Source organism: Barbus barbus (assembly GCF_936440315.1).
Source record: "Barbus barbus genome assembly, chromosome: 31".
Taxonomy (NCBI): domain Eukaryota; kingdom Metazoa; phylum Chordata; class Actinopteri; order Cypriniformes; family Cyprinidae; genus Barbus; species Barbus barbus.
In genome coordinates this window covers 19,748,886-19,775,307 of record NC_136759.1, presented here as the reverse complement: position 1 = coordinate 19,775,307, position 26,422 = coordinate 19,748,886, and the positions used below count along the sequence as shown (strand labels likewise).

Genomic DNA, 26,422 nt, shown 5'->3' with positions numbered 1-26,422 from the left:
AATCATAATAAACTATGGAAAGTCCTCTAATGAGATTCGGGGCAGCCCTGGAGATCTGCCTCCCAGTGCATGCCTGAGCACCTACATTGTGTTTTTCCACACGGGGAACAAAGAGAACATTGCACTCTACCAGAAGAGATCTCTCTCGCTCAGAAAGGACAGGCTTTAACTACTGAGCACCCTGTGGGTCAAGCGTCAAGAGAGCGAGAGACACTGTTGTGTATGCATTAATCAATACTATTTGCCAAAAAAGAGGTGAACTTGTTCATCGTGTGGCGTGCATTAACCATCCAGAATATTTTTTTTTTTTTTTTTTAAGCTGTGTAATGTACATTTATGTTCAGGATCATGAAATAACTTGCTATATATAGCATTAATCTTAGAGTTGTACAACGTTTAGCTTTTTGGTTTTGCTTCAGAATTGTCATTAATATGAAAGTTTGTATCCCCCATGGGATTTGCAAATTTTATTATTAATATTACTATAATTATTATAAAGGTAATTTCAATGTTTGGTCTTGAAGTTATGAGAAGAAAAGAAGAGTCATGCGATAAAAAGTTGCAATCGCTTTTTTTTATTTTAAATTCTGTGTTGATAAAATGCAAGATGTAAAGTCAGAATAGAAAAAAAGGTAGAATTGTAAGATATAGTCAACATTCTGAGATAAACTCAGAATTGTGAGATATAGTCAGAATTATGATATCAACTCAGAATTGTGAGATATAAATTTTGAATTGCAAGATATAGTCAGAATTATCAGATATAAACTCAGAATTGTAAGATATAAACTTAGAATTGCAAGATATAAACTCAAAATTGCAAGATATAAACTCAGAATTGCAAGATATAGTCAGAATTATGATTTAAACTCAGAATTGTAAGATACAAACTCAGAATTGCAAGATATAGTCAGAATTATGATATAAACTCAGAATTGTAAGATATAAACTTAGAATTGCAAGATATAAACTCAAAATTGCAAGATATAAATTCAGAATTGCAAGATATAGTCAGAATTATGATATAAACTCAGAATTGCAAGATACAAACTCAGAATTGCAAGATATAGTCAGAATTATGATTTAAACTCAGAATTGTAAGATATAAACTCAGAATTGTAAGATATAGTCAAAAATGTGAGGTATAACCCCAGAATTGTGAGATATAAATTTACAATTGCAAGATATAGTCTGAATTATGATATAAACTCAGAATTGCAAGATACAAACTCAGAATTGCAAGATATAGTCTGAATTATGATATAAACTCAGAATTGCAAGATACAAACTCAGAATTGCAAGATATGGTCAGAATTGTGAGATATAAACTCGGTACTGTATATCTCACAAATCTGTTTACAATTCTGATTCTTTTTTTCTTCAGAATTGCAAGAAACAAAGTCCAAACTGTGTGAAAAAAGGTCGCAATTACCTTTTTTTTAATGTTTTTATTCCATGGCGGAAACATGGTTTCCTTATATTTGATATCAATACAGTGCCAAAGTTTTTCATAAAAATGTCAACCAAAATCAAACACTGAAACTAGTCTAAGAAATGCACAATAGGCTGAGTGGGTGAACTAACAATGAGGTTGAATGCAATGAAGGCATAAACAACAGCAGAAGTGTAACTTACAGACTAGTTGTGTTTGGTTACAGTGTTTTCTAAATTCATTTAAATGGTTTCTTGTTCTAGTCCTCGCAAACCATGTTTATATTCACTGCAAGAGAACCCTTATTTAATACAGTCTGGACTGTATGAAAATAAATAATATTCAAAGCTTTGTTAGTTTCATGTCCCATTGTGATCTTTGTCACTGTCCACTCCGTTTTTGTTGCAATATTAAATTGACTTGCTCTGGAACAGCATAAAAAATGACCCATCCCCACCCCCACCGCTCCTGCCCCCCTCAGCATGATGGCGTTTAAATGACCCCTGAATCTAAACCAGGCCTACATTATCCAGGCCTGTCCTCCAGGCCTGTTGTTTATTCCTTTTTGAAGGCTCTTGACAAATAATCAAGATATCTGTCTGATTTGCAACTCCTGAGGGGCGACTGGGGGAGGACGTCAACACTGGACGAAAGTCTGAAGTTTCTTTGCCCCTCCTATAGACATATGAGCTTCAGGGTTGATACTTGTTGAGATAATAAGGCTCATATCCCACAGGCATATGGTTTGTTCCCAACATTGAGTTTCCCATTACTTTTCATGAATGGCTTTTGTAAATCAAGCAAAGTGTGAAATTTATTTTTGATAAATTCATTTTGATCATTTTATCACAATATTGTGAGTTGGTTCTTTTTAGTGAGTCAAAAACATAGAGTGTAACCAATGTAGTCCGATTCACAAACAAATGACTCTTATGAGTAAGTTCTTTTTAGTGAATCAAACTCAGCAATATAAACACACCTTTTCTGTTTTAAACGTAAATGACTGCCCATTTATTGGCAACAGTGCATAAAGTTCAGTCCACTCTTGGAGGATCAACACATTTGCATTTTGTTGTCACAAATTACAAGCACTTTCTTTTACACTTGACACATTAAATTGTCTGATTAAAGTGAAGAACACTCTCTTATAAGAATGGCTGTCATGCGTAAGTGTACAGCTTGTAGGAAGAGTTTCCTATAACAAATTAAATAAGAAGTCTCCTTTTCCTTTCCTACAATTTTCCAGCTCTGAGCTCCAGCTGGGACTCATTACAAACACAGTGCTAATTCATCCCAGTGCCCAAAGTTTGACACTAGTTGGCCATGCCCAGCAGGTACTGCGCTGGGATCAGAGGTCCTGACTCGTCCTTTGCCCTCTGAGAGGCCCCCTTGCCTGGATTCTCTTCGTAACAGCAATCCTGTTGATTCAATTAGAACCAGAGGAACGTAGCGAGACCTTGGACAAAAGGTTCAGCGCAATGCGGACCGTTCATGGAAGAGCCAGCGAGGCAAAAGGACGTCTATCAGACCGTCCATCACTGCACAAATGCACAAATGTCCCATCACCATGGAGAAGCCAAATGGGATGATGGGGCAGAAGAAGTGGGGGGCATATGGGGTGGAGATGGACAAAGGGGAGATTCTTTTATTTTATTTTTTTCTTAAGAAGGGATCCTATTGGACACAGTGGTGTGACATAGAGTGAATCAGCTGAGAAGGTTGAGTGACTGTCAATGAAAGGATTACAACTGACACAGCATTTCATTAGGTAAACAGTGAAGGATAAGCAAGAGTAACTAGCTTTCCTTTAATATGAGGGTCATGCACTTCTACTGAACATTGTGCACCACTGAAAATACTTGAAATTTTGTAGTTAGCAGGAAACATGATGACATTATATGTAGACTGAGCAAAGTTAATTGAATTCAAATCATTTTCTCAATTTGCATATGCAATAAAATGTATACAAACCAACAACTTGCAACAAAGCGAAGATAAACGGGCAAAAATAATTCTAAGTAATTTGACTTATTACTAATGTACTGTGTGAAATGCATAGTTCACCCAAAAATGAGAATTCTGTCATCATTTATGTACCCCATGTCAATTCAAATCTGTATGACTTGAAGTTTTCCGTGGAACACAAAAGAAGTGATTTTGAAGAATGTTTGTATCCAAAACGTTTCTGTTTGCATTAATTTCCATAGTATTTTTTTTTTATCCATACTATGAAAGGCAATTTTACCTGAAACAATTTGCTTGCCAAAATCTTCATAATCTCTTTTTTTGTGTCCCACAGAACATAATTTCATGGTCATATATGTTTGGGGTGACATGAGGGTGATGAGTAAATGACACAATTTTCATTTTTGGGTTTTAACTTTTAATAGAAATGAAGGAAATTCTCAGTGACACAGATATATTTGTTCTAATGACCAGTGATCTGCTTTCTTGAATATAATTAGTGATCTTTAATTATGCATAATCCTGACAGGTCAACATAAGGTGTTTTTACAGCCTACAGCCTTTTCTGTAAATTTAGTTTTATTTATTTTTAGAGGTCACGTGTGAGCAGAACCTGTTGTTGAAATGTCTAAAAATCTGCTCCAGCAGCCTAAAAAGTTGTAAAATTGATGAAAAAAAGTTATGTATTGATTAAAAACTATGCAAAGGAATATCGTCAAATTGGACAGGTGCTGAATGGCGATTCAAGATGTGAATGAGTTTCAAGAAAATTTGGGGAAATTTATCATTACCTAACTTGGTCACCGATTGATCCTCAATAGTGAATGGGTGCCGTCAGAATGAGAGTCCAAACAACTGATAAAAGCATCACAATAATCTACATGTAACCCACACAACTCCAGTCCATCAATTAATGTCTTGTGAAATTTTTACTTCAAACTGTATCTTTTGGCTAAAATATAATATTGTTGTCTATCCATATTGCTTTCTTCAGTGAAAAAAATGATCTGATCTGAATTAGGAGAGAAATATGCACAGATAAAGCATGTGAAAACAGTCCAAAATGGTTCTAAAAACAGTAAATGGTGATGTGAGAGGACAACATCGGATGGTCTTTTACCCTGACGCGTTATTATGGTTTAAGATTTTAGAAGGAAGAAGTGCTTTAAAGTTAAGATGTCTTGATGCATTTTTTATTACAGACGTGCGACTTTTCACTTCACAAGACATTAATTGATTAACTGGAGTAGTGTGGATTACTTGTGGATCATTGTGATTTTTTTTTCTTCAGCTTTTGGGATTCTCATTCTGACGGCACCCATTCACTGCAGAGGATCTGTTAGTGAGCAAGTGATGTAATGCTTAATTTCTCCAAATCTGTTTCAATGTGGAAACAAACTCATACATCTTGGACGGCCTGACGGTGAGTGCATGTTCAGCAAAATTTCATTTTTGGGTGAACTATTCCTTTAATATTAGACAGTTTATAACAAGTTCATTACATTTAATAATGGACCTAAATCAGCGTAGACAATGGAAGGCATACAACAGTATAACACACTGAGCAGAGGGTAAACCTGTTTGATTTGCATCAGAATATTTAGAGGTCCATTATATTGAATTCTGTTTAATGTATACATCCTATTAAATGCTGAACCAATGCAGTAAACATTCTGCCTCCAACCTTGTACATAATGAACTCAGGCACATAGCCATAGCAACTCTCAAATCCTCTTGATATCCCTCTACGCTCTCCGTCCCCTTCTTTTAATCAAGCCGAGGAATTACCAGGGAAGTGATTAGGTACAGGTCTTTAGTTTTTTCTCTTTCTTTTTAAAAGCGTAATCTTTTCAGAATAGTAAAAAGAAAGACTCTACATATATCCCGGCATTGTGGCCCACTTTCTCTCTGTTTTTACAAAGAGACTGCTGCCTGGTTCCCTTTTGAAATAAGAGTGGCAAATTAAAGGTTATTGTTTGCCACTTTTAAAAGCATTTTTTCCCCACCCACCCCTCAACCCCAGGCCCACGTCTGGGATTTGTCCTGCTGAACATCTTGGCAATTTATGTAGAAGACAAAAGGGGGAATGTTGTTACCCATTTTTCTTGTCAATCAAGATGTTAAACAGTGCTCTGATGGCCTAACTTCATGACTCTATATTAAGATGCTCAGTTGGTCTAAATTATCGCAACAGAGGTGCATTTGAAGTAAACAATAAATATTTGTAACATGCACTCTGGCAAAACTTTGGATACATTTTATTTTATTTTGTGAAAGTAAAATAGGGCTAAACAGGTACCTTTGAACTGCACAATAAACATTTTTAATACGTATACTGCCTAAGGTTTGGACACATTTGAATGTGTAGGTGGACAGGTTTTTATGAATATGAGTAAGTATTCCAAAGTGAATAACTATTTTATTGTAGTTCAATACAATTTTTATAATGTTATTTTTTACATTATTTAAATGTTATTTTTTACATTATTTAAATGTTTTAAATATTTAAATGCATAAATTTGTATTTGTATTTTGCTAAATTTGTACACAGTGTGTACAATGTTTATTTTATTTTATTTTAATTGTTAATTCCAGAATATGAATAAGTATTTCAATGTGAATAACTATTTTATTTTGGTTCTATAAAATATTTAAAATGTTATTTTTAACATTATTTAAATTTTGTAAATATTGAAATGTATTTTTTTTCACAGGCAATACGTGCTAAATTTATATATATATATATATATATATATATATATATATATATATATATATATATATATATATATATAAATTATTTATATTTATTGACATTTAATTTATGTATTTATTTTCCAGCATTGGAACTCTAATATCATCACACTTTGAAAAAAACTTTAAATTTTTGAGTAAATTTAAGACTTTATTTGATTTTTGTTTGCTACATAATTCCATGTGTTATTTCATAGTTTTGATAATTTGCTTTTATTTTAAATATCATCAATAACAAGTAAAAATAACAATAAAAAAAGAGTAGATCCATCCAAATGTTTAACTGGTTGTGTATACCTGTATAAATCTTTACATAACACAATATACGATCTCAATTACATAACCTTAAAGATCACAGTGTTTTCTGACACTATGGATGATCTTACACCGTTCCTCAATTCCAGCACAGTACACTAAACAGGGTTTAATGAGCAGGCTTGTGAAGGCATCACACTTAAACAGAGGAGTGTTATGCTGGGATTTTGTGTTCCTCCGTCTGCATTGATGGAGCAGCTGCGGCTCGAGTTCCCATAGTTCCATTAATCCCCCGCAGCACTCGAGGAGCACAGACGAGGACAAACGAGGGAGGGACACAGACACACGGGATGCAGAGAGGAGTGGCTGGGATGTATTGTCCCACTGCAGTTTATCATTAATATGCTCCTCTGTGAGATATTAATACAAGTTAGCCAAAGAAACGAATAACAGCTATTTCAGCAGGCATTTCAAAGCTATTTCACATGCATCTGGCAAATGGGTTCATCACAAACAGGGGAATCTGTCTTCAATGAGACAATGACATTACAAACAAACCTTTATTTAATTCATTAAATAAATGAATAAATACAAGTTTTATTATATATTATTTTATATATTGTATTTATACAGTATTATTTGTAATAATATTGTATATTGTATTGTGTATATATATATATATATATATATATATATATATATATATATGTATACACACACACATATATACGTATGCCTGTATATATATATATATAAGCCAAGCACTTTATAAAAAAAAAACCCTGTCCTGTAATACTGTATTACTTGTATTAATACTGTAATACAATATTAAAAGTCATCCTTATGTATATCCAATATATATTATTTAATAATAATAAATATTATTTATTATTTTTGTAATACATACTGTAGTACAGTATTGAAAGTCATCATGTGTTTCCACATTCCACAATTAAACTTTATATTATAATATAATTTATGAATTAAACTTTTTGGGGGGGCTACATTTAAGTAATGAGTATTTTGGGAGAAAATGGGCTTAATTGTCAAAAATAATGTAAAACAATGCAAAATATCTTAATGGTCTTAAATGTGCTTAATTGTCTTAATGCAAAATACAAGTTCAGTTATAGTTTAATTTATATCTTTATCATTTATTATTTTTAGTATCAAGATTCACACTCATCCACACCTGAAAAAGAAGGAAGATCGTCAGTTAAATTAGCCGTGGAGACAAAATCAGCAATATTTTATTAAAGTTCTGAAAGAGATGACACAAATACACTGACAAAATGGTGTAGACATTTCTGTATTTTTTTGTTTGTTTGTTTTTGCTAGTAAAATCAACAAGCACACTGAATTGAACATGAAATTTGAAGTAGAAAAACTGAAGTTTTCCTGTAAAACATACTCCGATAATATTTGTTTTAATCTTTAAAAAATCAATGTAGCCTAATAAACACAAAATATAATGCAGCAGCATTGCACAAGGCGAGTCTGGTCTAAAAGACAAACTGCCTGTTGAGACAAAAGCCAGGCAAACAGGGAGAAAGTGAGGAGAAACGTGTGGTGTAGGATGTTTTCTCGAATGTTCTGTGGGACAGAAGGTGTTTGAAGTTGGCCTCAGTTAGACTCAGCTGCAGACTCTCTTGTCTCGGCCTCCACTAACCCTTTCATGACAGCGCAGGAGAAGTGAGACAGCTGGCCGTTTATTTACCTCCACCAGCAGCAAAGGAAAACTGCTGCACAAAAGAGAGCTCATGAATGGCCTCTCACTAGGGAAGCCTTGCTAAACTTCTTTATGTGGGCCTTCAATTAAGCCTGCCACTTTTTGTTTGTTTCTTCTAGCGGCATGAAGCAGGCTTTTAGGACGTATAATCGAGAGGAGAAGAGCGCATGACCTTACACACTACATCTGACAGAAAACGAAAGAAAAATGCAAACAAGCTACAAAATAACAGTCTGCCATTTATAAACAGAAAAAGAGCATTAGCTGTGTTTTGTGCTGCTGACATTTTGACATATGCAATAATTATGCAACACAATTAACGCAACAAAGCGTTTTTCCTACGATGATTCAGCATCATGTGAAGAATGTAAATGTGTGTCATCTAGATTCTTTGTTTTTATGGTGAATAAACTCTTAATGTTTGATTTCCAGTTTCTGTAAAGAGATGTGTTCTCTCAAATCAATATATTTATAAATCATTTTAAACTGTGCTAATATTAGTTTTAGCTACATTGCAGTAGCTGCATTTTGAGTATTAACTTGTATTAGTAACAAAAATATTTATTTATTTAGAGTTAAAGGGAGATAAATACTGAATATTTGAATGCTACATTTGTGGACAGAAGCATCAATCACTTTCATAAAACAAAAAAAATTGGAGTAGTGCTAAGAAACTTGTAACATTGTCAGATAAATGTATATTTTTCCATTGTTATATTGCATTGGTAACTCAAATAAATGTATTACAAGTATATATTTTTTATTGAATAATGATAAATTCCTCCATAATTATGCAGTCAACAACAAACAAGCACAGTACACAGAAAAACTAAAGTACAAGGTTAAGAGATTTCAGACTAACTTAAGAGCAAGACGCTTGTACAAGATCATTCAAATCAAAGTTTTATGATAAAATATTATTTTTTGAGCTTTTACTCCGACAAGTGTCTGACTGACAAAGGTTGCCCTCTTCTGGTGAAATATTTTTTTTTCCCTTGAAAACTTGATCAGTTAAAACATATGCCTCTATTTAAGAATTTCCCCCAAACCATAAACATATTTTTAAACAACAACAAAAATCCGTTTTTCCAGAATCCATACATTTTCTCCATATGATTATCAATCTTTTTTTTGTTTGTTTTTTTCCAAACAATAAACTAAGTGTCAACACTAAATTATGGCTTTAGTTAACTGGGTTGAGATAACTACAGCTAATATGTACATACATAATTTACTTTTACAATAAACCTGTAGAAAAGAATGCATCTCTCATTTTAACATTTCACTTTTTGAAATTTTATCCAGCTGAAGGAGTATAAAACATATGGACAAAAACATGTTAAGTGAAGTTACGAGTTTTATGAAATATTCAAAAGTTACAAAATGTCATATTTATGAAAATATGTTCCCATGATTATCTGTGACAGCAATTTAGTCTGTAATAAGTGGAGCTGAGGTAGAATACAACATTCCAGAATATTTCCAAACAGGTCAAGATTTTGAATTTATGTGGTATGGAGAGAAAAAAATTAAATAAGATCGCAGAAATGCTTGAAACTGCAAACAGCATTATATAAAAGATAATGTTGTAAACATATAGAATCTAGGTCCGTGTAATTCACATTCACAAAGTTTTAATAGAAGAAACATTGCTGTTCAGAGCTCATTTAGTCCATCCTAGAGTTTCTGAATTACAACTTGGAATTTGCCTATAAACAGAAAAACAAACGACAATGAAGGCAGTTATAATCTTAATAACAGCGTCAAATCACACTTTACCTGTGTATATGCTTGCTATTAAAACCTCAAATATTTTAACATCATGTAGCCAAAAAAAGTATTTTATATAATGATTACTTTGTTTGCATGCCTATCTATCCTTCATACATTCATTTATTTACTTATAATTTAAAAAATTTATTAATTCATTCATATATTTAGTTAAGAAGAGTTAAATACTGTTTGGCATAAACGTACATGATGGCATTAAAGAAACCTCTGCAGTGACGATGCTCTCCAAGCCCAGGTTAGATAGAGCTCCTCGAATCAACCCACAGGAAAAGGCCAAGTACTGCAGAGACCCCAACATATTTAGAAATATTAATGTTTCATTTATCATGGTATAAAATAATGTAGACAAAATAAAACCTCAAGAGTATGATTTAGCATGAATGGACTTAAACAGACAATAGACATTCTTACTTTAGGTGCCTCTTCAAGGTATTGCTTTCCACTGGAAAGCTGAGTTAGGAGTGCAAATTTATTATCCTGTAAGACGTATGTGCCCTAAAGCAAAGCCAGTGAGAAGAAATGACAGTAACGCTGAATTCTACAATGCGTTTTCACATATTAAATACACAATTGAGCTTTCAAACCTGATGGTTGGTCCTCAAGTTGTCGATTTGTTTTTTGAAGATCGTGCTCCAAACATCTTTACACAGGAACTTCATTACGTCCAAGTCATCTTTGAAAGTGGGGCAGTCTTTTGTAAATCTTTTCAGAAACATATGCAAAATCAGGCAAAAACTAGGTTTATAAACTATGGTTAATTTGTAGTATGAAAAAAAAAAAAATTATGACTGAATACCTTTCAATCAATCCTTGTCCAACTCTGAAGCCCATCACCTCTAGAGTAGAGACACATGTCACTCTTTCCTTAAGAAAGCAAATCAGAACATGAGGCAAATGGCAAAACCCTGTAACAAAAACATAATTCAAGCAGAACTAAATCTGATGTATGCCATCTGGATGCTTGTTGATGGTACCTTATCAATGTCCTCCCGGGTCGCCTGCTCCTTGTACACGTGAGCAACAATCTCCATGTGGAGGAATTCAAACAGAGTGTCATCTGCCATATCTGAAAGAAAGAAAGAACATCATTCCTCAGACATCTGGAAACACTCCACTGGAAAATGGACATTTCTGTCTTCAACCCATTTAGAAGTGGCTCTTCCATTGTTTTTTACACTAGTGAATATTTTTAAGTAACTACAGGCGTTTTAAAAAAGCGGGTATATAAATATACAACCTGAGAAAGAGATTTTGACAACTTCTTGGATAATGTGTCATGTGCAGTTGCATTAATGCAGGGGTTTTCAAGTGAGTGCTATGGAATTAAATTAGTGAATAAATAAATGAATGGATGGATGAATTAATTAATTAATTAAATAGACATATCTGAAATGTATTTTAATAAATAAATCTAAGAGTAGTAGGAAACAAAAACAAAGTAACAGAAACGAAATGGTTGCCAAATAATGTCATGTTTGAGTATGAACTGTGACTTTATTAATTAAAATATAAACAACCTAACGTTTTCGTAAACATATATAACGTTACACGAGAACTTTACAGAAACTGTATATTATGTCTTTAGATGTGCTGTTGATGTCCAGCTTATGTCAAAAACGACAACTGTAAGCATACTGCTGAAAGTCTTCTTGCAATCTGGGCTTTATATTTAACATATATGTGATTCGTAAGATTACAAACCATAAGTATACATAAATGTAACTTAACTTACCTCATCTGTCTGATTAATGTGAAGAATGTTACCGCACCTTCAGCGATGTTAAATATGATATGATATTAGCATAAACACACACTTAAATGACTTACTCGCCCGTGTCTTCAGTCACGTAATAAAAATACATTTATAAAGAACCAGATAAACAAAATCCGCCTTCAGTTCTGTGTGTGTTGTGTGTAGCACTGATACTTACAACCAATACTGCCTCCTGCTGTTCTGGAGAATAACTTCATCTCATTTCCTCGCTGACCCAAACGACTGTCATGGTCATATTAGAGTTTATTGTAATAATATTTTACAATATTACTGTTTTACTATATATTTTTTAATCAAATAAATACAGCCTTGGTGAACATAGGAGACTTATCTGAGCCCATATAGCCAGGACATGCCAATTTCAATACAACTTAAGCAGGACCCCAGCTAACAATTTTACGTTCTAAGAACGTTTTCCTAACGTTCTCATTAAGTTATAAAAACGTTATGTTTGAATGTTCTTAGAACGTTCAAAACGTCCAGTTTTTTAGACGTTGTATTAACGTTCTTGTTTGGTTATAAGAACGTTATCCAAAACGTTTTTAGAACGTTTCAGTTTTTTGTTATATTAACGTTCTAATAACGTTATTTAAAACATCATTAAAACGTTCTATTAATGTTCTAAGAACGTTTTCCTAACGTTCCCATTAAGTTATAAAAACGTTATCTACTTCCTGTCATTTTTTCCCCTTCCACTTTAGTGTTTTTACCCACACACTTTGACTTTTCAGTGAATTTTGACACAGTACCAGTAGTTTAATGTAAAAGTAATTTTGTAGTACCCTGTATGAACACTACTAAGATTAATTGAATTAGTGGCATTACAACTAACCCAACCCTGATCCATTTTGTGTGTCAAAAATATAATGACACATATCAGTGAAATATTACTTTATATTAAGAGTCAAGCAGTTGAAATTAACAGATTTATAAATTCATACTTAACGAGTTCAGATTAGATGATGAAATTCATGACGACACACCTTCTTGTGTTAAAATCAGCCTTAAAGTGCATCCCAAACCTAACTGGAAGAAACTGATAGTTTTACGCAACTTTAAGCTTACCAATAACCCACTTTTTTCTCAGATAATGCAAGATGATTACAGACATAAAGCTACCTTGGTCCGAACTGCAATTTTGAAACAGTCACTGTTGAGCTACTTACCGTCTAAGATTCACATCAAGTGTTAGTTCGCAAACAAACCAAAGTAAATAAATAATAAGTCTATTGTTCTATTTCTCAAAAGTGTTACTGATTAAAACATCAGAGCACTGAATACTTTCCTATGAAACTGAAAAACGCATGTTGATGATGTTTCAGATCAGACAAGCTCCTGAAACATCTACAGGACAAAATACTTTTGTTGTTCCTACTGAATGTATAACGTCCCAAATAAACAGCACTCAGTCGTGCTTACACAATCCATTCTGCATAACAGCGTTCTTGGTTGAGGGTGAAATCTCTAAAGAAGGTGGGCTTGAGGTGTTTTCTTTGCACCCCTCCAAGATTTGAGGAGTCTCAGTGTCACTGCCCAACTCAGAAGGTGACCTCTTGTGGACTTCCAAGAGAGAGACCTTCCAAGGAGCAGCTGTTGGTTTGCTTTTAGGCATGAGGAACGTGGGATATGGATCAAGAGTCTGCGTTTGAGCTTCGTGCACGTTCGGACTAACTGAAGAGTCCGTGTCTGGGGTCTCAAGCTTGGGTTGGTGGTTCCTTGTGAAATTGGAGAGCTGCTCCAGGACCTGGATCTGGCGATCCATCATTCCCAGCATGCTGCAGTGGAAGGCTCTCTGCTCCGCCAGCTGTTCTCCAAGCCGGTGGTTTAGGATGGTTAGCTGCTGGAGGATGAGGCTGCTGGTCTCCTCAGAAGTTCCTGCTGGGACAAAACAAGAAGATCCTTAACTCCTGAGGTGATTTTAGTTTATGTCAGACAGAACTGAACCAGTATGTCACCTGGGAAGTCATTGTGGCTGCAATCAATGGCGTCTCTTGTACTTTCTGTAGAGTTGGGAGTGCATAGGGATGGTGGTTCGGTCTTCACTGCATAGAGATATTCTCCTGACAATCCTAGGGTCATAACTTCATCTGGTCCTACGGCCCAGCTTGGAGGCTCAGAACCAGCCACGTCATCTGGATTCAGACTCTCATCAACATCAGGTTCAAGTTTAGAAGACATGCTCTCAGGCTCAGATTTAGGGATTAGGCCTTCAGGCCAAGGACCTGGAAGAAGAGGTCAACAGGACAAAACATCACTTTCATCAAACATCAAGTCTAGAGAAATCTTGATGACATTGACCAAAAATAAAAATTCTGGCCTCATTTTCTCACTCTCATGTGGTTCCAAACCTGTATGACTTTCCTTAGTCAAGATATTTGGGAATGTTGAGAGCTTTGGAGCCCACTGACTTTTATGGTATGGACAAAATCACTTTTCTTAGACATTTCTCAAAATATCTATGTTCCACACAAGAAAGAATAAGTCATACAGGTTTGGAGCAATGTGAGGGTGAGTAAATGACAGATATTTTTGTAAAAGGGAAGTCTATCAAATGCACTTAAAACATGTCAATAATGCAAAGTGGCTATAAGAAAGTGATTCTCAACTGGTGGATCACAGGTATTAAGGAAAACAAATATTGCACAAAATTAGATTAAATAAGTCTCATCAATTTATAATCAGGAGGAGAAAATTATTCCCATATCTTTTTTTTTTTTTTGTGGTTGGCGTCAAAGGCTGCATGTCAAGGTTAGCCAAATTAGAGAAATTCTGTGTGAAATTCAACCATCTATGAAAACCTGGAATAAAACTTTATGACTATATAAGGTCACTCCTTGTCAACTCAGCCAGAGATCCTCGGCTCAATTTTTTGATATTGCTAATATTTTTTTTTCTGGAGAAAGATAAACATGTATTGTGATGAAAGCCAAACTATTAAATGTCACAGATGTATATTTACTGAGTAATCCACTATTTTGCTGGGGGGGGGGGGGGGGGGGGGGGGGGGGGTCTCCTCTATCATTCTAAAAATGAAGACCCATTCAAAATGAGTCTTCATTTTAAGCCCTTAATGGTTCGCTTCCAGAGATACTGGCATTGCAATATGGCTCCAGGAGTAAATCATTAAATTGTACACGTTCAGTGGTCAAAAACCAAATGTGAGTCACTTTGCATAAATATGGGGAAATATGATACTTCTAATATATTAAAGAGGAAGGTTTGAAGAATAAATAAAACTAAAACTAGGAATGTATCTCATTTCCTTCTGTCAAAACAACAGACCTGTTCTTCTTTTTCCAAAGTTTTCATGCCTGTAACTGAGGAAGTATTAAAGATATCACTATATTATTTTAGATTCTAGTTCTTTAATAAACTATTCTTTTGAAATCTTCAATTTCAAGGCCCTACATCGTTCAGTCCCAGAGATATGGGGGTCTCTATGAGGCTCCATATTCAGATTGTTGAATATTACACATTTTCAGTTGTTGAAACCCAAATGTTAGTCACTTTGATTAGAGCTTATAAATATATTTAAAGAGCAATGTCTGAAGAATAAGTTATGTTGAAAATAGAAATGCATCTTGTTTCCTTCTATAAAAACAGTTATATGGAACACACCTGTTTGTGTCATAAATATAATTTTTTCCAAAATTTGCATGCCTGTAACTCTGTAAAAGTTATCTTAATATGATTTTAGATTCTGCTTCCTAAGAAACTTTTCTTTTGGAATCTTCTTCTCATATATGGTTTAATCCTAGAGATCTCGGTGCAGCTCCATGTCCAAATTGTTGTATCCTACTCATTTTTTTAATGGTCAAAAACCAAATGTGGTTTTGTGTTTATCTAGGGGTTTATTTTAGGGATTAGGGATGTACAGTGTGACACATCAGAATATGAAAAACCAGGATTAAATGTTAACTCTAGGTAAGGTATAAACAGTGTAAAATTAACCAGGATCCCATTTACCTGGGGTTTAGAATTACCTAGTGTTAAAGGGATAGTTCACCAAAAAATGATTACTCACTCTCATGTCGTTCCAAACCTGCAAGACCTTTGCTCATCTTCGGAGCACAAATTGAAATATTTTAGATGAAATTCGAGAGCTTTCTGACCCTCCATAGACAGCAAGGGTAATACCATGATCAAGGTCCAGAAAGGTAGTAAGGACATCAGTGGTTCAACTGTAATTGTATAAAGCTACGGGAATACTTTTTGTGTGCAAACAAAACTAAAATAACTTTATTCGACAATCCTTCTCCTCCGCATCACCCTAGGGCACCATTTTGGAGAGTAGCACGATGCAAAATTACAGTTGAACCACTGATGTCACATGGACTATTTTAACGATGTTCTTACTACCTTTCTGGACCTTGATCATGGTAGTATGCTTGCTGATTATGGAGGGTCAGAAAGCTCTCTGATTTCATCAAAAATATCTCAATTGGTGTTCCGAAGATGAACGAAGGTCTTATGGGTTTGGAACGACATGAGGGTGAGTAATTAATGACAGAATTTTCATTTTTGGGTGAACTATCCCTTTAATTATGTCAAGTGTGAGAGACCTTATATGTTTTAGGTACTATCACTGATTCTGCCAAATGTGCCCTTTAGCAGTAGATACTACTTATTTGACTATGCTTCCTATTTTATAACAATAATAAAAGAAAAGTGACCAGCAATTGGTTTTTGGCCATTGAAAACAGGTAATAATATTCAACAAACTGGACATGGAGCCTCATTGAGACCCCTATATCTCTGGGAGTGAACAATGTAGGGCCTTGAAAATGAAGATTCCAAAAGAGTAGTTTATTAAATAACTAGAATCTAAAATCATATTGTGATAGCTTTAATACTTCCTTAATTATAGGCTTGAAAACTTTGGGAAAAGAAGAACAGGTAAGTTCCTGTCTAGTTTCAACATTATTTGTTCTTCAGACCTTCCTCTTTAATAGAAAATAATTATCATATTAAAGTGACTCACATTTGGTTTTTGACCACTGGAAATGTGTACAAAAAGATTAACAATTTACTCCTTGAGCCATATTGAAATTCCCAAATCTCTGGAACCGAAACCTGAAGCCAACCATGAAGATGCCAAAAAAAAGTTTGTTAAGACAATATCTACAAGGGCTTTAAGATATCATTAATACTTCTTGAGTTACAGGCATGAAAACTTTAGAGAAAAAACTTGAGAAGTGCTCATTCTCCGTTTTTGAATGTTCACCATTAGCACATAATACAACAAAGATTGCTAAAATCAACAGATTTTACTAACAGACGTACCAATCTCTGTGTAAAAGTAATATTATGAGGCTATTATGCCATTTTGACCCCCCTCTAAAAAATAGTGGACGACTCAGTAAATAATCATCTATGACATTTTATATTTTGGTTTCCATCACTATACATGTTTATCTTTCTTCATAAAAAATATTAGCAAAATCAAAAATCGGAGCCACGGACCTCTGGTTGAGTTGGCATGGAACGACCCAATACTGTTTTACACCTTCAGTATATCCAGTATGACTAATGTAAAATATCCTGAAGCAAAACCAGTTGAGGTCCAATGATGCTATAAGACATGCATATCTCTAGGACAAAAAAAAAAAGGATATTTCACCCAAAAAATTTTTTAATTCTGGGATAATTTATTCAACCAATCAGTTCAAAACCCATTTGGCTTTTTTTCTCTGTGTTCCCTAAAATAATATTTCAGAAGATTTGGGATAAAGTGCACAATATGTACCACTTTTGTGATGTTTTCATTGAGCCTAACAACATCTGTCCTCACATTCAGCTTCCCATTTTAATCTTTCATTTTCTGTCCCACAGAAGAAAGTCAGTCAAACAGGTTTGGAATGAGGGTGAGTAAATGGCAAAATTTTTGGATGAACTACTCCTTTAATAGCATGCATACAGACAAATAACTTCAAGTCATGCAAAAAGGCAATGAGAAGCAGTACTGTCTGCATGGTCATCCAGGTCTGCGAGTGACCGTCCAAGCAGGGCGTGCCCATCTGTGAGGTCGTCCTCCCTGCCTCCCACCTTCGGTCTGCGCACCAACATGTGATCCAACATATGGAAGTAGCGGAAAGATTCGATGGCAGAGAGGCGAGCGGTAGGACATCTGTAGCTGGCCAGCTTGATCTTACGGTACTTGTGTTTGAGGCTCTTCCAACGGTTTCGGATTTGGGTGACAGTGAAGTTGATCCCCCGCTTTGCAAGACTCAGCTTGAGGCGTCGGAAGAGGGATTCATTGCGCTGACGCTTCTTATCCAGCTCGTGGACCAGACCCATCTGCTCTATGAGGGCCAGCATCGCAAACGTGTCCGGTTCAGTCCACCACTTGTTGGGCTTCTTCTCGTTGAGGTTCATGGTCTCCTCCCTGTTTGAGGCCCCTAAACATGCAACCCACTTCAGAAAGAAGGTAGATTAATCTTAAAGTACAACTCTTATTACAAAATTTAAATGCATTTGAAAAGTTACAAAATTACAACAGTGAAATTCTGGGATTCAAAAACAAATTTAAATCTGGAAATGACTTAAGTATTTTTTTAAAAAATTCAAAACAACTAAACATTATGATGTACAATATTTCAGATTGTGCACTATTAGGGGCCGTTCACACCAAACACATTTTTTGCATTTTGACTGCTTTTCCGTAGTTTCTCTATATAAACATTTGCAAAAACGGTCATGTTTGATTGTGTCACGTCTTTTGAACACACACTTTTCACGTTCTCAAGTTAATCTTCATTTTACTGCCCTATGTCTCGCGCTTTTAAACATAAAAATATTTTTGTAAATGGCCCTTTACTAGATCAAATTATTGATATTGGCCATGTGAAAGAGCAAAATGCAAACATATTTTCTTTCGTGTGAAATGGCAAAAAAAAAAAAGACTAGATTTTTATCTGTCGGAAAAAATAGTGATCTATACATTATCACTCTATAGTGATCTTGTTTGATCACTATAGAGTGCGTTGCTGACTTTTTCAACAGCGTTGGTTCCAGAAGTATATTTTCCATTCATTTCCCCCATAGGGAATAAAAAAAAATATTATATTTTTAAATATAAAAACTATTTATTCAAAGTTGTTGATTATATCTATAACAACATACGTTAAGCGTAATGCAAAATATGCATATAAATACAATATTTAAGTTTTTAAAAAGTATAGGGTGACTGACTTAATTTTGTAATTTGTGGTGATTCTTGGGAGAGGCTGTTCCCTGCAACCTCTTTAGGTGAGATTTCACAGCAGTGACTCTCAGTTTCGTGGAATTTTCTGTACAGCATTATGGGTAATTAAAAAAATCCATCATTAAACATTATTATTTTACAAATAAGTTGAAATAATGTGAACAGATAGCTACAACAAAAGCATATACCATGATTAACAAACTCTGAGCTCACAACAGGTCTAGGTTTATAAATTATCATTAAAAAAATAAATGAATAAAATATAATAATCAATTTCCCTATTGAGAAAATGAATTAGTTTTTACTTCTGGACCCAGCTGTTTCATTTTTGTCACGCCCTCACCAGTGCACACCTCATTAGAGGAGATGTTGCTGAGAGGTAATGTTTTCTGATTAAAGATTATGTAGGCTACATTAATTTAATAATAATAATAAATGTACAAATAATTTGTAATAAACACTAATATTTCATTAAAAAATTAAAGTTGACAATTTTTATTTCATGGTGACTTTAAAGATATTAAATTAATTTAGCATGGTTCTCAATCATAACATTTATAAGGAAATACCAGAGAGAAGCATTATTGAGTAGTAATCTGAGACATTCCGCAGTGCAAATCATATGCATTATTAGGCCTAGTCATTATTAAATCGTAGTGACGTAAAGGATAACTATCAACACCGTAAGCATAAAGCATGCACAGAGAGTACAGATCACAGACCTGTTAAGTTGTAGGCCTCCTGCACATACTGTAGTGCAGCAGGGATTCATCGAAATCGCCTCCGCATCCGCTCAAACGCGCTATATTTGCCAAATAACAGACTGTGTAAAACATTTACGATACTTGTTAATTGTGGAAGGTTTTGAATCAGTGTTTAGACACTGAGAACATCTGTTTACTTCATACTGAGCCTTTCCCTCTTGATTTCTCATAGAAATAAATCGAGCGGATAGAACGGCCTTGAGCTTGAAACATGAAACCTAACATAGGCAGAGATTAACGGGGCGACTGATGTTTCCAATTGGTCGGAAACGATGGGTGTAAAGGCATGATGTCTCTCCACTTTGTATTTTAAATGTAACATAATTTGACGACGACAAGTGTCGTTTTTCTAGTGTAAATTATTGTGTAGAGGGTTACTGAAACTGAGAATAGAGACGGCGTGGTCACGTGATAAGTGTTAGTTTTCACAGCGCTGATGAGGCTGGACCAATGACAGTCGTTTGTGTTTAATTCATAAGGATTTTTATAAATGCGGATTTCTGTTTTGTTTATCATGTAGAAATCTGTGGACTGAATATAATATAAGTACTCATTTAGGTGCACAAGTGTCCACGGTAAAAGAAAACAAACCCTGAGGTTTGGCTGTGGCTCTATGATTGATTCGGCTTTCTGAGCCGTCAAGCGGCCCCTGGTGGAAAATCACAATATTGAAAACAGTAACATTTTCTGCTCCCGCTTGTAGTTGAATAACATTACATTGTGATCTCGTTACTGCCACATAGTGTGTCGGAGTAGCTTGTGTTGATTCACAGTAGTTGTGAATAATGAATACATATTTAGAAGTAATCAAAAGAAACTTGAATATTATTTTTTCTTTGACAATCAATGGAGAATTACCACACACCTACCATTACTTCAGTGCAAATTTAATCAAGCATTAGGGTTAACGAGGGGCCATCACTAGACCCGTTTAAATGTGTGAAATAGTGTTCTATGCCCCCATAAAATATTACTGATAAATTCTATCCGATTCTATACCGATCTGAGAATGATTCCCTGACAGTATTTCAGCAATCATATTGTGTGTTTTCTGTGTTGAAAATCAGAACTAGCGACAAGGGCCGCGTTTTACATATGGCAGAGTATTGCAGTCGCCAAACCCTAGCCCAGTTTTTCCCAACTAGTGTGCTGTGGAAAATTATGCAAATATCTTTATTATATTTCATTATTATTGTAAATCTGTGTTATTGGTCTTATGTCTGTTTGAGGTTTTTACAAATATTTAACCAATGAAAAGCATTCAAAACGGCTTGTCACTAATCCTAAACTGTCAGCAAAACGTAGAAACTCCATTCAGAGTGTCACGCACAGCCTGCAGACAGATCTCCGCTTGTTCGCAATGCAAGGGTAAATAAATGATGTTTGAATAAGTAGTGTTTTCTTTACTCAAGAAACACAATGTTTGTAAAGTCAAATGTTGTTGTGTGTTTAAAAAGTGTCTTAGCATTTATCGTCTAGTTGTAGCCAATATATTTTTGTATGTTTCAAATATCCTGTGCATAGTGCTTCATCGTTTATATCATGAGATTCTGGCCAAGTGTATTAAACAACAAGAAAAACTAAGCACCCATATAACTACAATAAACATTAAAACCTGTAAGTTGATGAAGGCGATAGTGCAAGTGTCTGATAAAGCCACAATAAGAACTCTGACAACTCAGTGTTTAATTATTATTATTTTTTTTTTAACTTTCTTTTAGTGTAGCAAAACTATGGTTAATTTTAACTACCATGTGTTTTTTTGTTTTGTTTTTATTTGTAGTAAAACCATGGTTAATTTTAAGGGAGGTTTGCAAAACGGTCTGAAACTGTCATTTAGTCTGATTCATTCTGATACTTCACTCACACACTCTCAGTGGTAACAGAGACAGTCTCTTTTGGGAAATACTTCTTGAATTGTTCCAAAAGGGTGACCAGTGATGTGTTCTTTCAAGCTGCTAAGACTCAGTCCATTCTCCTCCAGATGCTCCTCAAGCTCAGGAAACATCTCCACATTTCCTTGTTCAACTCACTCAGCCCATCTTTCCAGCTTTTTCATAAATACATCAACTTTGTCATTCATTGTCAGGATATTTGTGCTTGGCCCTTGTAATGACAGATTAAGCATGTTAAGCCTTTCGAATATACATGCCAAATAAGCAAGTTTTGACAACCAAGCTGGATCTGTCAGGCAGTGGGCGAATTACAATTTTGAGTCTTTCAGCAATGAGTGCACTTCTTCGCGCAGTTCAGAAAGACGTCAGAGTGCCTTCCCTCGTGATAACCACCGGACTTCGGTGTGAAACAGCAGTGCTTCGTGCTGTGAGCCCATCGCGCCTCATCCCACCGGTTCACACATGAGAATCAACGCCCCTTGTCGGCTGTGAGGGGCTTGATGTCATTTTGCGCTTCTGAAGAGAGCCTGAAGCCCCCTCTCCGCCCTATTCTGCGTGGTCCTGTGTGCACTCAGAACTGATCTGTGTTCTCACGAAAGCTGTGGACGAGCTTGGCCTCGAATGGACGGCCCCGGAAGAGCCCGCTCCCGGCTTCCTCGACGAGTGGTTCTTAAAGGGACACCATCAACCTCTCTTCCATTCATGCCTGCGGTCCACAATGAGCTCACTAAAACATGGCAGGCTCTGTACTCAGCATGTGTGAACCCTTCTACTGCAGCTGCTCTCCCCACCATTGATGGTGCTGAGGAAAAAGGGTACAGCAAGCTCCCCCCTCTCAAAGAGGCAGTAGCTGCTTATCTGTGTCCAACGTCAACTCGTGGGCTCAAGACTGCAGCACCTCCATCCAAACCCTGCAGAATGACGTCAGCCCTGCCCAACAGGGATTATGCAGTGGCTGTCCAGGCTGGCTCAGTCCTGTATACGATATCTGTGCTACAGGTATTTAAAGCCAAACTTCTCTGTGACATGGACGAGTCTGGCCGGGATCCTAGCGCCTTCAGAGGGCTTCGCACGGTGACAAATCTGGCCCTGCGCACTACGAAAGCAACGACGCAGGCAGTTGTCAAGGCCATGGCCAACTTGGTGTTGCTAGAGCGCCACCTTTGGCTGAAATTAACGGAAATCAGGGACACAGAGAAATTGGCCTTCATCGACTCCCCGGTCTCGCCCAAGGAACAGGTCAACCCTGCCATGGACGGATTCACAGAGTGTTTAACCGAGGCACAAAAGAGGTCAAAAGTGCTGCATCATTTTCTGCCTTAGCGCCCCAGCTTGGCGACTGTTTCAAGCCGCCCAAAGACAGCATTCACGCAGCAGCCTGCAAAGCCGGTGCAGCCTCAGCCCCCACCTAAGTCAGAGCCTGGGCTTCAACAGCGCCCCTGGACGGCCTGGAAGTACCCCTTCCCGAAGCGACAAGGTCCCCGCTCTCACACAGTGTTGGACCCAGAGCCCCAGAAGCCATCCTGATCTGTGTGCAGAGAGGAAGAGGAGAGGGCAAGTTCTCGCCAAAACCAGAACCCCCTCAAAGAAAGTTTGCGATCTTTCCCCACCTCTTTGAAAACTTCTGAGCGGTGGAGGTATTGTAACAGGACATGTCCTTCAAGCTCAGCATGTGCCCCAACAAACTACTGCTGTGATAGCGGACCCACATACATTAAAGATCATTTCTCCTCTCCCTGCAATCACAAATATCAGTTCCCCGTCTCTGAGTGGCTGGCTTGGAAAGCCATTGCGTGTCAATTTGGATTCTAAAAATTATAAAATTAGGTTACTTGCTTCAGTTTGCTCACTGGCTGCCTTGTTTCAAAGGCATTAAACAGAATTCGGTATAGGACAATGAAAGCGCACATTCTCTGATCCAAAGTGCAAACATTGCTTGCAAAGGGTGCCGTGGTAACGGTCCCCTTAGCAAACAGTGAGTTTTTACAGCGGATACTTCCTCATTTCCAAGATAGTGGGCTCAGACCAATTCTCGATCTTAGACATCTGAATCGCGCCCTCATGTGACGGCCATTCAGAATGTTAACGTTTAAACAAATCGTTGCTCAAATATGCCCCGGGGACTGGTTTCTGTCCTTCGATCTGAAAGTTGCATACTTTCATATCCAAATAGCCCCTGTCACAGACTGTTCTTGAGATTCGCATTTGAGGGAGTGGCCTATTAGTACATGATCCCTCCATTCAGACTGTCCCTGCCCCCCCGCACTTTTACGGAGTGCATGGATAGCATCATTCATGTTGGGGACTGCGTGTCCCTCAGGGTATTTCAGAGGATGCTCAGCCTCATGGCGGCTGCCTCCTCAGTTATTCCCCTAAGCTTGCTACACATGCGGCTCCTCCAGTATTGGCTAAAACCTCATGTACCATCCCATGCCAGGCGACTGGGCCGATATTAGGGCCCAGGCGCCTAATATCGGCCCTGGCGATTTTATGTGGTTTTGCATTGTCCTGCTGAAATACACAAGGCCTTTGTGTGAAATAAACATCCTTTTATAGCTAATCATGTTACAGACCTGATGTTAATTAATTTAATTAGTTGACAGATATTCTCCCAGCTGAATATTTTCATAATTGCTTACTTTTTCAGCCCTTTGTTGCCCCCCCTGCAACTTTTTTGAGACCTGTAGCAGGCATCAAATTTGAAATGAGCTCGTTTAGTGGATAAAGTGTAAAATTTCTCCATTTAAATATTTGTTGTGTTCTATATGTTAATTGTGAATAAAGTATTGTCTCATACTTTTCATTTTATTCAAATTTAAAAAAACTTCCCAACATTTCAGGAATTCTGGTTGTACATAAGGTCTCGAGAGAAGGCGGAATGAAGGTTATCATGCTATTTAGACCATTTGTGATGGTCATCCTTCGGTCTCATAGATTCATAGTTATATTCGTAACTTACGTTACATTAGTAATTGGAGTGTTAGCCTGGTTATCCCTGAGCCTGCTTTCTCCCAAAGATTTTTCTTTCTTCATTTTGTCACCAATGGAGTTTTGGTTCCATGCCACTGTCGCCTTTTGACTTCTGAAGCTGTGTGTTTGTAAGAAACTAATTCATCATTAAGGCATATTAACTTGCAACCTTTACTTTGCTCCTTTCTCCAAATCTATTCCAATAAAGGAACAAACTCATCTACATCTTGGCTGGTATGAGGATGAGTATATTTTCAGCAAATTTTCATTCTTTGGTGAACTATTCCTTTAATCATTTACCTGGTAACACTTTATTTCAATGGTCCCTTTTGAACATTTTGTTGACACTAAGTAATGTTGCAACTACATGTCAACAAACTCTCATTAGATTATTAGTAGACCGTCTGCTTCATATCTACTAACTCTTTATTTTGATGGTCTCTCTATTGACACTCTACTGACTGTAAGTAACTTTGCAAGTACATGTCAATTTATTCTAACCCTAACCCTACTAATCTACTAATACAGGTGCATCTAAAAAAAATTGAATATTGTGAAAAAGTTAATTATTTTTTGTAACTAATTTCAAAAAGTGAAACTTTCATATATTCTAGATTCATTACATGTAAAGTAAAACATTTCAAAAGTTGTTTTGTTTTAATTTTGATGATTAGAGTTCACAGCTCATGAAAGAAAAAAAAAAATCCAGTCTCTCAAAATATTAGAATATTTCCTAAAATCAATCAAAAAAAAGATTTGCAAAACAGAAAAGTTCAAGTTCTTTAAAGTATGTTCATTTATGCACTCAATACTTGGCCGGGGCTCCTTTAGCACAAATTCCAGCATCAGTGAGGTGTGGCATGGAAGCGATCAGCCTGTGGCACTATTGAACCTTCAGCTCATCTGGATTGTTGGATTGACTGTTTCTCATCTTTCTCTTGAAAATATCCCATAGATTTCATTTGGGGTTCAGGTCAGGTACGTTGGCTGGCCAATCAAGCACAGTAATTCATGGTCAGCAAACCAATTGGAAGTGGTTTTGACACTGTGGGCATGTGCTAAAGTCCTGCTGGAAAAGGTAATCATCTCCATAAAGCTTGCCAGCAGATGGAAGCATAAAGTTCTTCAAAATCCCCTGGTAGACGGCTGCATTGACTTTGGACTTGATAAAACACAATGGACCAACACCAGCATAAGCCACAGCACCCCACATCATCACTGCTTTTATCTGAAAAGAGGACTTTAGACCACTGAGCAACAGTCCAGTTATTTTTCTCCTTAGCCCAGGTAAGATGCTTCTGATGCTGTTTCTGTTTCAGAAGTGGTTTGGTAGCACTTTTCCTGAAGATGTTTGAGCGTGGTGACTCCTGATGCACTGACTCCAGCTTCAGTCCACTCCTTGTCAAGCTCTCCCAAGTGTTTGAATTGGCTTTGCTTGACAGTATTCTCGAGCTTGCGGTCATCCCTGTTGCTTGTGTGCCATTCCCTACCCAATTTCTTTCTTCCAGTCAACTTTGCATTTAATATGCTTCGATACAGCATTCTGTGAACAGCCACCCCTTTCAGTAATGACCTTCTGTGACTTACCCTCTTTGTGGAAGGTGTCAGTGATTGTTCTCTGGACCATTGCCAAGTCAGCAGTCTTCCCCATTATCTTCCCCATATGTGGTTTCAAAGAACAAGAGATACCCAGAATTTATACTGTAAGAATGGTCATTTATAGAAGCTCAAATGTAAATATTCTAATATTTTGAGATACTGGATTTTTGACTTTCACGAAATGTAAGCTTCAATCATCAAAATTAAAACAAAACAACTTTTGAAATGTTTTACTTTACATGTAATGCATCTAGAATATATGAAAGTTTCACTTTTTGAAATTAGTTACA

At 36.3% G+C, this 26,422-nt stretch overlaps 2 protein-coding genes across 4 annotated transcripts; both read right to left on the bottom strand.

Annotated features, from left to right (window-relative positions):
* Positions 1-7,629: 7,629 nt before the first annotated feature.
* Positions 7,630-11,867, bottom strand: LOC306851862 (trafficking protein particle complex subunit 6b-like). 3 transcript variants are annotated; one of them, XM_079388340.1, is made up of 7 exons: positions 11,659-11,867; positions 10,901-10,992; positions 10,723-10,790; positions 10,511-10,628; positions 10,338-10,421; positions 10,113-10,206; positions 7,630-9,844 (listed from the first exon to the last, which is right to left on the bottom strand). In XM_079388340.1, exons 2-7 carry the CDS (start codon positions 10,988-10,990, stop codon positions 9,813-9,815), a joined length of 486 nt encoding a protein of 161 aa, XP_079244466.1. In that variant the 5' UTR covers positions 10,991-10,992; positions 11,659-11,867; the 3' UTR covers positions 7,630-9,812. The 3 variants fall into 3 exon arrangements, with proteins under 3 accessions (XP_079244466.1, XP_079244468.1, XP_079244467.1); XM_079388342.1 differs by having other exon boundaries at positions 8,876-9,844; positions 10,901-11,241; XM_079388341.1 differs by having other exon boundaries at positions 8,876-9,844; positions 11,754-11,848.
* Positions 11,868-11,926: 59 nt separating this feature from the next.
* On the bottom strand, positions 11,927-19,857 carry LOC306851210 (uncharacterized protein). The gene is made up of 4 exons (XM_079387365.1): positions 19,627-19,857; positions 17,664-18,114; positions 13,656-13,922; positions 11,927-13,575 (listed from the first exon to the last, which is right to left on the bottom strand). Exons 2-4 carry the CDS (start codon positions 18,073-18,075, stop codon positions 13,106-13,108), a joined length of 1,149 nt encoding a protein of 382 aa, XP_079243491.1. The 5' UTR covers positions 18,076-18,114; positions 19,627-19,857; the 3' UTR covers positions 11,927-13,105.
* Positions 19,858-26,422: the final 6,565 nt, after the last annotated feature.